This window comes from Scardinius erythrophthalmus (genome assembly GCF_964197995.2).
Source record: "Scardinius erythrophthalmus genome assembly, chromosome: 17".
NCBI lineage: Eukaryota > Metazoa > Chordata > Actinopteri > Cypriniformes > Leuciscidae > Scardinius > Scardinius erythrophthalmus.
The window spans coordinates 11,289,345-11,303,205 of NC_138237.1; the positions used below are offsets into that span (position 1 = coordinate 11,289,345).

The 13,861-nt window shown below is 34.9% G+C and overlaps 1 protein-coding gene across 14 annotated transcripts in view; it reads right to left on the minus strand.

Annotated features, from left to right (window-relative positions):
* Positions 1-6,231: 6,231 nt before the first annotated feature.
* nedd4l (NEDD4 like E3 ubiquitin protein ligase) overlaps positions 6,232-13,861 on the minus strand; it is an 81,329-nt gene continuing 73,699 nt past the window's right edge. For all 14 annotated transcript variants that reach the window (XM_081391058.1, XM_081391056.1, XM_081391067.1 and 11 more), the window contains 10 exons: positions 13,475-13,596; positions 13,072-13,142; positions 11,336-11,431; positions 11,134-11,207; positions 10,989-11,049; positions 10,771-10,830; positions 10,187-10,294; positions 8,807-8,903; positions 7,471-7,543; positions 6,232-7,299 (listed from right to left, as the gene is read on the minus strand). In XM_081391058.1, the coding sequence (XP_081247184.1) occupies positions 7,197-7,299; positions 7,471-7,543; positions 8,807-8,903; positions 10,187-10,294; positions 10,771-10,830; positions 10,989-11,049; positions 11,134-11,207; positions 11,336-11,431; positions 13,072-13,142; positions 13,475-13,596 (865 nt within the window). In that variant the 3' untranslated portion in view covers positions 6,232-7,196. The remainder of the gene's footprint in view (positions 7,300-7,470; positions 7,544-8,806; positions 8,904-10,186; positions 10,295-10,770; positions 10,831-10,988; positions 11,050-11,133; positions 11,208-11,335; positions 11,432-13,071; positions 13,143-13,474; positions 13,597-13,861) is intronic.

Sequence of the window (13,861 nt, forward strand, 5' to 3'; positions counted from 1 at the left end):
ACAGGAACATTGCAGGTGTATAACCGTGTTTGTGCTCATTCCAGAAGTAGTTTCATCAACTGTTGTAAATTGTAACGCTGTACTTTTACTTTGTAGTATGGTCAGAATATTGAATTCGTCTTAACGTTTCAGAATCTCATCTAAACCCTCAAAATGATCCTCTGAACAGCAGCTTGCACTAGGTCGCCCTTTCCCCCCTTCTCTTTCAGTCAGCAGTCGGTTATCGTCTTCTGTTTACATGCTGGTCAAGTGGAGTGGACGGTGATGGGAACAGTGCAGATGGTTTCTTCTAAACCATAGTTTGTTCTCATATATTATTATTGAAAATGTTAAATATGTTGTAACAATAAAGTAACCTAAACAATAACCTTCAGAACTTAAAGTTCTGCTAAATGGTTCCATTGGCACTCCATATGGGATATTAAAATGTCATGTACAAGAATATGACTAAGGCAATGCATCGTTTTTCAATATAAGCATCATGAAGTCAGTCACGTGATCCTTCAGAAATTATATGCTTGCTCAAGATTGATTAATAGAAAGTTAAAAAGAACAGCATTTATAACATTATATTTTTGTTTCTGGAAGTTAAATACATTTAATAAAAATAAAACATAAAAAAACTATATTTAATTTTAAAATAATAATATAATTAAACATTTTATTTCAGATAGTTGCCAAGCCTTCTATTTTGGTGTACTAAAATAAACGACACCAAAATTGCTAAAATTGTAACAAATTAAATTAAAAAATACTCATGATATAATTGTATCTCAGTGCTCCTTGCTGAGCAAAATTATTTATTTATTTTTACCCATTAAGGTCCATTGATTGAAAAATAGTTGGAAATGTCTCTTCTTGAACTCTTTTTTTTTTATTAAACTACTGACTGACACTTAATAATTGTCTAAATCTTCATTCTATTTTTACAAAGATTTAGTGTTATGTAAAACTTGTTTTCTGAAGACATTAAGTTTAGTCACTTCTGATGTACACTCACTGACCCTTTTGCTTGCATTAAAAAAAATGTAAATTGTAAAAAGCAATAATTTTGTTGTAAAACGTCAAGAATTTACTACTGAAAAAAATAACCTTATATTAATATCGATAATTAATAAGCTCAAATGAGGTTTTTTTTTTTTCTTTTGACACCATATTCTTCTGTGGACAAGTTGACTTACCACAGACCCTGTTTTGTAAAGATGGCTGATCCACGTGTTCCTCCATGCTGTAGGAATAAAGAGAGCACTGAAAAAGAAACACTTCACAAAACAATCTCTCAGTGAACTACTAACACTATAAAACACTCACACACACTTATATCCTCACAGTCTCTTACAGGGTTCCTCAATCTGCAAGAAAACGAGAAACAAGTCCAGTCTCTGAACCGAGTTTGCCATGACTGGTCATTCTGCTCTCCTTTAACCTCCCTATATGTACCTAGAGAGGGTTTAGTCAAACAGTTTTGTGATAAGCTTAGAGAAGTATTGATCCGCAGTGACGTGGGGACGAGGTCACTAACCCAAAACCAGCGAGTGCTTATGAAAAAAAAAAAAAAACTTTTGAAAAGCAGTTTCCAGTAAGCATTCTTATAAATGCACCAGCAACATTTCAGACATCTGTACCCATAAAAACAATCATGCGATATAAATCGTGGTGAGACCTTCTGAAATGCTTTGATAGGCTCTTGAATCAGTGATTGAAATATAAGATAATATGGTTATTGATTTTGTCAGCCCAAATATTTCAGCAGGTGCAAAAGAAAGATTATACTGACACTAGAGGACCGTATTTATTCCATTCAAATCTTACCTATTTCCCAACAGTGAAGCAGTCAGGCCTGCCGCAGTGTTACATTAACTGAAGCTCATTCTCTGAATAGGTGCAGGTGAGTTTGGAGCTGGACTTGTTTGCGATTGTTGAAAGAGAGCACTTGATAAAGTGTACAGGACAGCAAGCCGCTTTTATTTGCTTGTCCTTGGATCTGATAGCTGCCCGATTGCATGTGTGAATGAACTGAGTTTCCTTCACCGCTTAGCATCACAGCTGGACACATGGCATGAGGCTCTGCTGAGCAACATTAATGGACAAATGACCAGAAATGATTTGACTCACCAAGTAAATCAACCATCTAGAAAAACAAATACGTTTTTGAAACGTCATCATATAAAAAATATAATGCATATTAATCATCATTTTGTATTGTGAATAATATAAGCATAATTTACGTTAAATAATATGCAATTACTATTATAAGAAATTTATAATATTAACCAAAAAAGTTGCAAAAACTATGACTTGACAGTATTCTGGCACATAAAAATAATATCAATATTATTTGATTTAAAATTAAAGTGAAATTTGAAAATTAAAATGTTGACATTGTCCAAAAAAGACAACATTCATAATTTGTCAAACAGTCATTCAAAACTTTGGGGTTAGTAAGATTTTTTTCTTCTTCTTTTTTTTAAAGAAATCTTAAAGAAATTAATGTTTATTCAGTAAGGATGCATTAAATTGATCAAAAGTGACAGTAAAAACATATATAATGTTACATAAGATTTATTTTTCAAATATTTTTTCTTCTTCTTCTTCTTCTTCTTCAAAAAACAAAATCCCCCACAAAAAATATATCACAATGTCCACAAACATTTGAAGCAGCATAACAATATTCAACATTGCTAATAATAATAATAAATGTTCCAAATCAGCATATTAGAATGATTTATGAAGGATCATGTGACACTGAAGACTAAAAATTCAGGTCTGTCATCAAAGAAATATATAGAATTTTAAAACCTATTAAAATAGTTCTTTACATTTGTGAAAAATATTACAATTTAACTGTTTTTACTTTATTTTTTTAACAAATAAATGCAATAAAAAAATCTTACCGACCCCAAACTTTTGAAAAGTAGTGTACTGTATGTAAATTACTAATATGTAGCCTATATATATTACACAATTATATTTTATTTATAAGCTGGAATTATAAATATAATCGTATTTGTATGTATGTATGTATGTATGTATGTATGTATGTATGTGTATATATATATATATATATATATATATATATATAATCATATATAATATAATCATATATAATATAATCATATATATACACACACACACGCACATACATACATATATATATACAGTGCTATGCATAAGTGAATACACCCATGCTAAAGTTGACTAAAAAGAGGAATAAAAAATAATATTTTGGAAATTGAACTTAATGCCTTAATTTAAAAAATAGGAAAAATCCAACCTTTAAGGACACCAATTTTCTTTGTGAATGAATAATGTATCGTAAATAAATAAATGTTCTTCCTTAAAATACAGGGTGCATAAGTCTGGACACCCCTATGTTAAATTCCCATAGAGACAGGCAGATTTTTATTTTTAAAGGCCAGTTACTTCATGGATCCAGGATACTATGCATCCTGATAAAGTTCCCTTGGCCTCTGGAATTAAAATAGCCCCACATCATCACACACCCTTCACCATACCTAGAGATTGGCATAGTTTTATTTCAGTTAGCCTAATAGCTGGTTAGATTTGCATTGAGAGATGATCTTATGGAAAGTACCCCCATGCCAATCTCTAGGTATGGTGAAGGCTATGTGATGATGTGGGGCTATTTTAATTCCAAAGGCCAAGGGAACTTTATCAGGATGCATAGTATCCTAAAAAAATTTTTTTTTTAAATACTTAAAAATAAAAATCTGCCTGCCTCTATGGGAATTTAACATAGGGGTGTACTCACTTATGCACCATGTATTTTAAGGAAGAACATTTATTTATTTGCGAGACATTATTCATTCACAAAGAAAATTGGTGTCCTTAAAGGTTGGATTTTTCCTAATTTTTTAAATTAAGGCATTAAGTTCAATTTCCAAAATATGATTTTTTATTCCTCTTTTTAGTCAACTTTAGCATGGGTGTATTCACTTATGCATTGCACTGTATATACACATACATATACATATATATATATATATATATATATATATATATATATATATATATATATATATATATTTTAATATGCATAATGGAAAATTAAATCAGTCTCTTGTTTGACAATTATTTCTAAATATTTCATAAATGATGTAGGCTTGTAATGTTAAGCATAGAAGTAGAAATTCAGAGAAGTCAAAACAGCCTTGAACTAGATTAAAAAGACTGAATGGCTGCCAGATTTGACCCGGTCAGCAGCGCCTGCAGCTTTGAAACAGGTCAAATCAACAGAACATTAACATTGCATATCTGTAAAAAAAAAAAAGAAAAAAAAGAAAACCCCCACAATATTCTCTTCAACTTCAGACAATCCAGTAAATGATAAAGCTCAGTTTATCTCAACCGCTCAACCTTCAGCTTAAAATGAAACCTGGAATAGACATGTAGGGGAATTTACCACGGTAGAAATACCATGAATTTCATTAATTTACCATAAAATCAATGTGTAGAAATACTACAGAGCCCCTAAAGGGACATGTTGATGGAAAAAATCATGGGGGGAATCGATTCTCAATGCTTTTTCTCACAAAACATTTGCTTTCAAAAAAGTTTTTCCAGGGAACGCAAATGTTTCACGAGTGAATGCAAAGTTTCTCGGGGGAATGCAAAAGTTTTAAGAGTGAACGCAAATGTTTGGCGAGCGAATGGCAAGATTTTCGGCAGAACGCAAATGTTCTGCGAGGGAATGCAAAGGTCTTGTAAGCGAATGCAAAGTTTTGCGAGGGAACGCAAAGATTCTCGCAAAACGCAAACGTTTTGCGAGGGAATGCAAAGGTTTTGAGAGCGAACGTTTCTCAGGGGAACGCAAATGTTTTACAAAGGGAACGCAAAGGTTTTGTGAGCGAATGCAAAGTTTTGCTAGTGAACAAAGATTCTCGGGGGAACGCAAATATTTTGCGAGCGTATGCGAAGATTCTTGGCGGAACGCAAAAGTTTTGTGAGTGAACAAAGATTCACGGAGTAACAAAGGTTTTTGTGAGGGAACGCAAAGATTCTTGGTGGAACGCAAAAGTTTTGTGAGCGAATGCAAAGTTTTGCGAGTGAATGCAAAGTTTTGCGAGTGAACAAAGATTCTCGGGGGAACGCAAATGTCTTGCGAGCGAACGTTTCTCAGGGAAACGCAAATGGTTTGCGAAGGGAACGAAAAGGTTGCGTGAGAGAATGCAAAGTTTTCAAGTGAGAGAGAGCGATTTTGAGAGCGAACGTTTCTCGGGGGAACGCACAGATTCTCGGCGGGAACACAAATGTTTCGCGATCGAACGGAAAGTTTCCCGGTGGAATGCAAATGTTTTGCGAAGGAATGCAAAAGTTTCTTGCAATAAATGCAATAAATGTCCCTTTACTGAAAATCCTATTTAAATTTTTATTTTAGTTCCTGCATTTATGCCAAAACATTTTGAGATTTTTGGGATAAAACGACAACACACCTAAATTCCATTTATCAGTTTATTTTCGAATGAAGTTATACGAATTGCAAAGTCTCATGGTGAGCAGGAACCAGACAGTAAATGTTCCTCATCAATAAAAAAAGAACTGCCCCTACAAAAGAGGAAGGGTAATTTATAACAATAACAATAATCATAATGTTATCACAAACCTACAGACCCACAGCGGCCTGAAAAGTGTGAGTGGGGAGGCGTACAGAAAAAAAAACAAGAAGACTGGAAAAGAAAATGGAAAAAGTCTGAAGTCTTAACTCCAGGTGGAGCTCGTTCCCACAGAGCTGATCCAGACGTCACACTGAAGAGTCAAGCTGACTCCAGATCAGCTGCAGCGATGAGCCGTGATCTGATATGTTAGCAGCAGGCCGATTATAAACAATAGATATTGCACCAAGTAACTGAGTGCTTTAAAAAGAAAGAAATAGATAATCACATTCAAGTTCACAAAAAAACAGGTGACATGACCCTAGTGTGTGATCAATAAAGTGCCCTTATAGGTACAGTGGTGTTAGAAGAAACGAGATAAAGACAGAAAGAGAGAAAGAAAGAAAGAAAGAAACGTTTACGTCCTGAAAGTCTACGAGACTTGCAGTGTTGAATCACAGCGCTTTTAAGATAGCTACACTCTGTGTCGCTCTTTAATACTTCCAACCGCGGCTTTCCCAAAAACAAACTCATTTACAGCATTATGAACAGGTTTAATCATAATTAAGATAAGAACAATACTTATTACAATTGAAGAAAACCCTCTCTGACAAACTCGTTTACATGTCCAATGCATGTCCGTAACGATTTTATCGATCTTTGCTCTCAACCAAGAAGGAGAATAGCTTTATAATTACTACGTAATCATATTGAAACACAAGATACATGTTCATGCCAGTTTTCATAGCAATACAATAATCATGTTGGTTGCTTTGTTTTTTTTGTGTTTTTTTTCTTCTTTTTTTTTTTTACCCACGATGATATGGATATAGCCAGGCAATTGATGCATTTTCAATAACGTTGTTTAAAATAGTAAACCACATTGTTGGTACAAATATCCGTTTACTCGGTAAGAATGACAACAGTATCATAATAACAGCGATAATAATAAACTATTAAAAACAATTATCAACATCCCGTTGCTTCTTGGCGTTGCAAAAGAAGATAAAAAATAATCCTCGACGAAGGAAGGGGAAACTTGGCCAACTTTGCCGGATAAGGGAGGATGAGGATGCGCCCTTCATCCTGGCTGTGTTTCCTAAGGTAATCTGGTGTAAGTAAGACCTGATAAGTGTCCATTGTTGCCTCTTCACTGAACTTTTATTATGTTAATGCAAAAATGGGACTGATTGCAGTGGTTTTTATGCTGTATCAAGGCCACGCCCACTCTGAGGCCACACCCACTGAGGCCTTCAAATACTGAAGTTTCGATTACTGTCAATATAAAAGTTGCCATGGCCTCAGAGCTGGATTTAAAAATAAAACGTGTTGGGAGAGAACATGATTTGTGGGATACTGCAGGGCTGTTTGGCGTCAAAACTCGTTCACAGCCAATGTCGTTCAGGCTAGACAGATACATGCATATACCGTGTGCTGACATCACACACACACATGCGACCGCTGGGTTCTGGCTGTACAATGGCAACTCGAGAGTGTGTGTATGTGAGTATAGATGTGTGCGTGTTGTACATGTCTTTGCTCGTTGGTTGCATTGGGAGATGGTGTGTGTATGAAGGGATTTGTTTAGTCGACGCCTTCAAAGCCTTGGGCGTTCTCCACCGCCATCAGAAGCTTCTCGCGCAGGTCTTCAAACGTCTCGTACGTCGGGAGGTCCAGGCGATTAAAGCTGAGCGGGAAGAAAATGGAACAATCAAAGAAATTACTTGCTGGAAATCAGAACAGAGTTATGCCGTTTCAGAATATTACCAAAATGTGTTTGTTTTATGAAATGGAAATGAAGGGAATATATATTGATGTTCTTGATTATATAACGTGGTCAAATCCCTCTGGGTCTTACCAGGTGTGAGCACGAGGGAGCTTTTCAGGTGTCCCCCACTGCTCGATAGTAAACAACTGCGGCCCATTGGAACCTGTGAAAGATCACATGACTCATCAAGGACCAATCAGGGAAGGAGCTATTCTACGGGTCTCAAAGGGCAACACTAAGATCTGAAAATAGATGAAGCTGCTACAAACATCTTATATACTGTATTCATTAAACTGTCAAGAAAAATGATACTACTGCAACACTGGTGACATTTTCTGAAATATTGTATTAATATTACACTATATTAATTTATTAGTTAAATATTTACCTTATGTCAGGGCTGCCAACTCTCACGCATTGAGCGTGAGACTCACGCAATTGACACATTTTACACGCTCTCACGCCACACATCCATTTTCTCACGCACAGAAAAATTGCGGAGCAAAGAGGTAACCTACTTTTAATATTAAACTAATTCTCAGCTCTTAGATTTCGTCAATTTTATTACGAAATTCAGACAAAAATACCTTTGGCGCTTGTAAATGTGACGTGACAGATCGCTGAGCGCCTCAGTTCAAGTGCACGTGAACCGATCATCTGTTACTTTTTTATTTAAAGATGCAGTACAACTTACCGAAAGTATACATAATATTGACCAATAGGTGTTTTTCAACCACGGAAAGAGGTCAATATAACAGCAGGAGAACAATTATGTCACATAACGTTACATTTACCTCAGGAAAGCCATTTAATGACCATAGCATGTTAACTGAATAGAAAAAATAGCTAGAGAGGACATTTTGCTGAGCACTATATACATATTTATTATATTTTTACTTATGTCATTAAATAATTGTTATTATAACAAAAACTGCATTATATTTAATTTAATTTGTTATTTTTAACCTTTAATAATACCAGCAGATTGGGCCAAAATTTTATATTTTAAATAAAATTTAAAATAAACATGTATCTAAATTAGTCAATATTGAATCAAAATCGGAATCAAATCACAAGAATGGAATTGAAATCTTGAAATTTTTGTCAAGCAATAATAAAAACTGTATCCTACCAGTCATTGTACAATGTAAACATTGTAACATGTTGTCACTAAACTTCATAAAATTATATTTAGTAACCAAATGTTTTGACAATCACAATTACATACATAAAATCTCACTCCAAGCTAAACTCAAAAGTTGGCAGCCCTGCCTTATGATGTTATATAATACTGTATGTTATATATTAATGTTATGTTATTTGATATATGTTATATGTTATGTTTGATAAGATATGTTATATGTTATGTTATAACATCGACATGTTATATATTATGTTATAACATCTACATCTATAACTCATCTACCGTAGAGTTCAGCAAAGCCATTCATTGGCACTCTGGACGTTCCGGTGACAAACTGCAAAAGTCTGATCCTCTTTTCGGCATCCATTAACAACACAGCCTGAGTAGAGATAAAGAGAGAAACGGTTAATACCAATAACATTTATCTGTGTATGCTAGCGGCATTAAAAAGTGGTCTTAAACATTCAACATTGGTTCCCCTACACGGTTGTTTCAAGGAAGTTTCCATTTATATAAGCATCAGTGGAAAAAACTCCACTTAAAGCTTTTTTTTAATAAATGTGCACAAAAACCGACCCAGTGAATTAGGATATGTTAAAAATAATTCATATTACCCCAAAACGTTTTATATCTAAATATATCAAAAAAGCATCATAAATTTTTTAGTGTTTTGCCTTTTTGCCATATTTCTATTCATAGTGACAGTTGTGAGAGGACATTAATTTACGGAAAAGAGAGCAGGGAAAAGGATCGAAAAATGCAACAAGCTACACTCGAACCTGCACTGTGGCTCAACATGTCAGATCCAGGGGTCACAGTTTGGTCAGTACTGTAAGCCCCTGCTGATAGATGCCATAACTACACCATTCTGTGGCATACAAGAGTCTTTCTCCATCGACTGTCATTCAAAAATGAGTTTGCCAGCTGAGCAACTGCAACTGAAATAAATTGAAATAACATAGATATTTAGAAAGAATGTAGAAAGAGCAAGTCTGGCTCCAGACTGCTGATAAGAAGTTCCTAATGACTCTTTCATCAGAGTAAACACTCGATGAGCCTCACATCAAACAGACTTTGATCTGCAACTGCCCTGCGGTGTACTTGGCATGGGCTCAGAAACACTCATGCACACAAAAGTTGACACACTTGACTTTTTCGTGATGTTTGATATCTTTTAAATCTACAGGACTGTGTTTAAAGGCATGAAATTAATTTTGAAGAAAATATGCATTCATGCCTGAATATATTTATACTTATTATATTAAAAAAATTTATGCATTAGTTTGAGCAGCCAACAAGTGTCAGAACTCCTTCAATACTGATTAAAAATCATCCCAGGATGCACTTCTTTAAGTAAAAGGTCCAATAATAATTTGTAAAGGGACAAAAGCTTGGCTTTTCAGAGATGGCGAGAACTGAGGAAATTGAAATAATGTAAAAGTGTAAAGTAAAATGTATGTAAAATAAAGTTACAGTGTACTTTGAAGATGAAATATAAGATTGTTTAAATTTGTTAAACATTTTTCAGTGACTATATTTGTCTTCTTCCATAGTTCAGATTAAATTGATTATAAATGTAGAAATAGTAATAATAAAGAATTACTAGTAGGTGTAACTAAACTTATATTGCACACACACACAGAGACTGTTTGTTCTACACACCTTCCAGAACCACTGGATCACAGGGTGATTAGGACAGTAGCCATTCTTATAAACCGTGTGCTGCCTCCAATCATTGACATCCACGTCTCCCAGACCACACATCAGCAGCTGGACACAGAGAATACAGCACATTAATCAAACTAACAAACACCAACCAACATCTTTACCCTCAATATCCTGTAGATAATGATTGATATATATATATTTTTTAACTTTACAAAAGATAAGTACTTTATCTTATTTCACATCTGTCAAATCATGTAGAGGATACACTGCGGTATAAATAGTAAAGCAGCAGAACCTCTACCACGGTATATAATGCAACGCCTGTCTTTATTAGTTTTTTATTATTTGCCACTACGACGGGCATAAATTTCGCTTTCCCCCACTACGCAAACAACAGCCTGGACATGAACGTATTATCCTGTGCTCATGTGAGAAGAGCTGATTAATTCAACAAAACAAGAATTTTTGGCTCTTTTATGAAGTGTACGTGTATTATTCTATGGAAGTCTTGGACATGGAGGATGCAGTCTCCATGACAACGGCAGACACTGAGTAATGGGTGTGTGGGAAGTTGTTACCTCCAGTTCATTTTCGTCAAAAATCTTTATCAAGTCGATGGGAATGAGCTCGGTGAATCCCTGTGAAACGGATATGAGAAACATGATCAAAACATTGCATGTCATTAAAGCACGTTGGCATGCAAGTATTATGAATAATCTAACTTCTGCTACCACCTGGTGGCATTACATTGAAATTACAGATAACTTTTGATTGTGCAAGGAATTTGACCACGTACTTCCAAAAAGGCGTTCATCTGCTTCTGCACCCTGTTCACAAACCGCCACTGAATCACCAGGCTGTGCAGAGCCAAAAGAAAAGACATAGTTAGTATAAGAAGCCATATGTAAGATTTTACATACAGAATAAAAAGCGCAACTCACTCTATGTATTCTTTTTTGTTGTCATTGGTTACAACCATGTCTGATCCGCTTGGCTTCAAATCCACCTGATATGTCTATAAAAATACACATATAAAAATATATATAAACATATATATATATATATAAAACATTGACAAAAAAAATTACAATTACATAAATGAAATCTAAAATAAACAGACATTTAGAAACATGATGGTGTTACCTGTCCAAAGTTGTCCTCATCAATGCAGAACCGCAAATCCAATTCTGTGGGGTCGTTTTCCAGAATCCACTTTAGAGAGTTGTAGTATTCACTGTCCTACATAGTGTACATGAACATAAAACATGAGAAAAGTATATACACTGTATATATTCATATTACTAACATTGTAATCAACGCCTCTAAACAACATTTGGTAACAGTAATAACTATAAATTATGCATAATTACATGCAACTAACCCTAAACCAAACCCTAATCCTAACCCTATAGGCAGTATAGCCTATAGGCCTATAGGTAAAATTCATAGGCCTATAGGTAAGTATGTAATATTACTCAGTAGTATTATAAAATTATTTTACAGTATCTTTGTTACACATTACATGTAGTTACTAAAGTAATAATACATAATTACATGCAACTAATCCTAAACCAAACCAAATCTAATCTAGCCCCAACCCTATAGTAAGTACATGTAGGAAATTAATATTACTCAGACCTTAAATGTATAATTAAACTGTAACAAGGACACTTAAAAATAAAGTGTAACCCCATTATTCTCTATAAACTATTACTCTTTATACTATTAATATTACTATAATTAATTACACTGTAATAAGAGTTACACTTTATTTTAAAGGGATAGTTCACTTTGAAATTAAATTTTGGTATGTTTTAGCTTACCTCAAGGGCATCCAAGATGTAGGTGGGTTTTTTTTCCGCAGTAGTTTCAATTTTGATATTTTTAGGTCAAACCGTTCTTGTCTGTCAGTCATATAATGCAGGTCTATGGTCACTGTCTCAAAGAGCATGTACAGAGTCCAAATTGAAACAATTCCCCATCGTCCAAATTAAACAATTATGTAAGTACACATTGATGGCCTAAGACACGAAACGAGCGGTTTGTATGAGAAAACGAACAGTATTTATATCGTTTTTACCTCTTATACACAGCCACGTCCAAGTGATCTGAGGGCGCGAGCGCTTCCTGCTGTGTGACGTGTACGCAGACTGGTGCATAGATATATACACTAGATGTCGCCTTGGCTACGGCAGTTCATTGGAACGAATGTCTTTAATGCGACATCTAGTGTATATATATACATCTAGTGCACACGTCACACAGCAGGAAGCGCCCGCGCCCTCAGATCACTTGGACATGGCTGTGTTATAAGAGGTAAAAACGATATAAATACTGTTCGTTTTCTCACACAAACCGCTCGTTTCGTGTCTTAGGCCATCAATGTGTACTTACGATGGGGAATTGTTTAATTTGGACGATGGGGAATTGTTTTAATTTGGACTCTGTGCATGCTCTTTGAGGAGGTGACCATAGACCTGCATGATATGACTGTCAGACAAGAACGGTTTGACCTAAAAATATCAAAATTGAAACTACTGTGGAAAAAAAGACACCTACATCTTGGATGCCCTTGAGGTAAGCTAAAACATACCAACATTTAATTTCAAAGTGAACTATCCCTTTAAGGTGACGTAGCTACATTGTACTTACTCGAATAAGTATTGAGTAAAATGAATTGACTACATGTACTTCTTATAGAGTTACGGTTAGGGTTTGGTTTAGGGTTAGTTGCATGTGATTATGCATAATTTATTGTTATTACTAAAGCAAGTACATGTAGTAACGTGTAAGGTTACCAAATAAAGTGTTAGTCAACATTTCAAAGACAAATCTGTTTTATAAAGTTTTTGCATTGGTGTACATGTGTGTTAACGCACCACTGACTCCATATCATTCAGGGTGATCTGTTTGCCCAGCATCATTTTATAGAACGGTCGAATAAAGAAACCTGAAAAACAAACAAGAACACATTTCTGTTTTCAACTGGGGGAAGAAACTACAAATCAAACTAAATCCACAAAAAATAGCTGATACCATGATATTTATCAAAAGTGAACAATAAAAAGAAAGAAAACGTCGGTAACACTTTATTTTGCAGTGTCATTGTTACACATGCAACCCTTAATCCTAAACCTATAGTAAGTACATGTTGTTACCTAATATGACTCCGTACTTAAATGTATAATTACAGTGTAACAAAGACACCTTAAAATAAAGTGTAACCAAAACATCATACGAAAAAGCTTCTGATCGGCTCTTGAAGGTCCCCAGCTTACGTACCATCCAACAGCTTGCCGTGATACACAGCCATTCCAGCCACCCGACCAATGAACTTGAAGTATGAGAGGTGATCCTCATTGCACAGGCCGGAGTTTGGATTGATCTGAAGAGTGTAGTTATCTCTGCAGAAAGACAGATGGGAGACGGTAAATGAATGAATGATGATGCCAGCTCTGCTGTGTCCCGTAATGAGTGTCAGTGGCAGAGATCTAACAAGATAACAGACCAGCTCTGTAAAAGAGCAATAGCAGATAGATAGACAGATGTGCTGGTATATGGTAATACGATATATCATGATAATGAACATGCACAATATTGTTATCGTGAATACTTCAAAATACTGTGAATAGTTGTTTATAACGAATTATTCTGATTGGTTTGAATGCA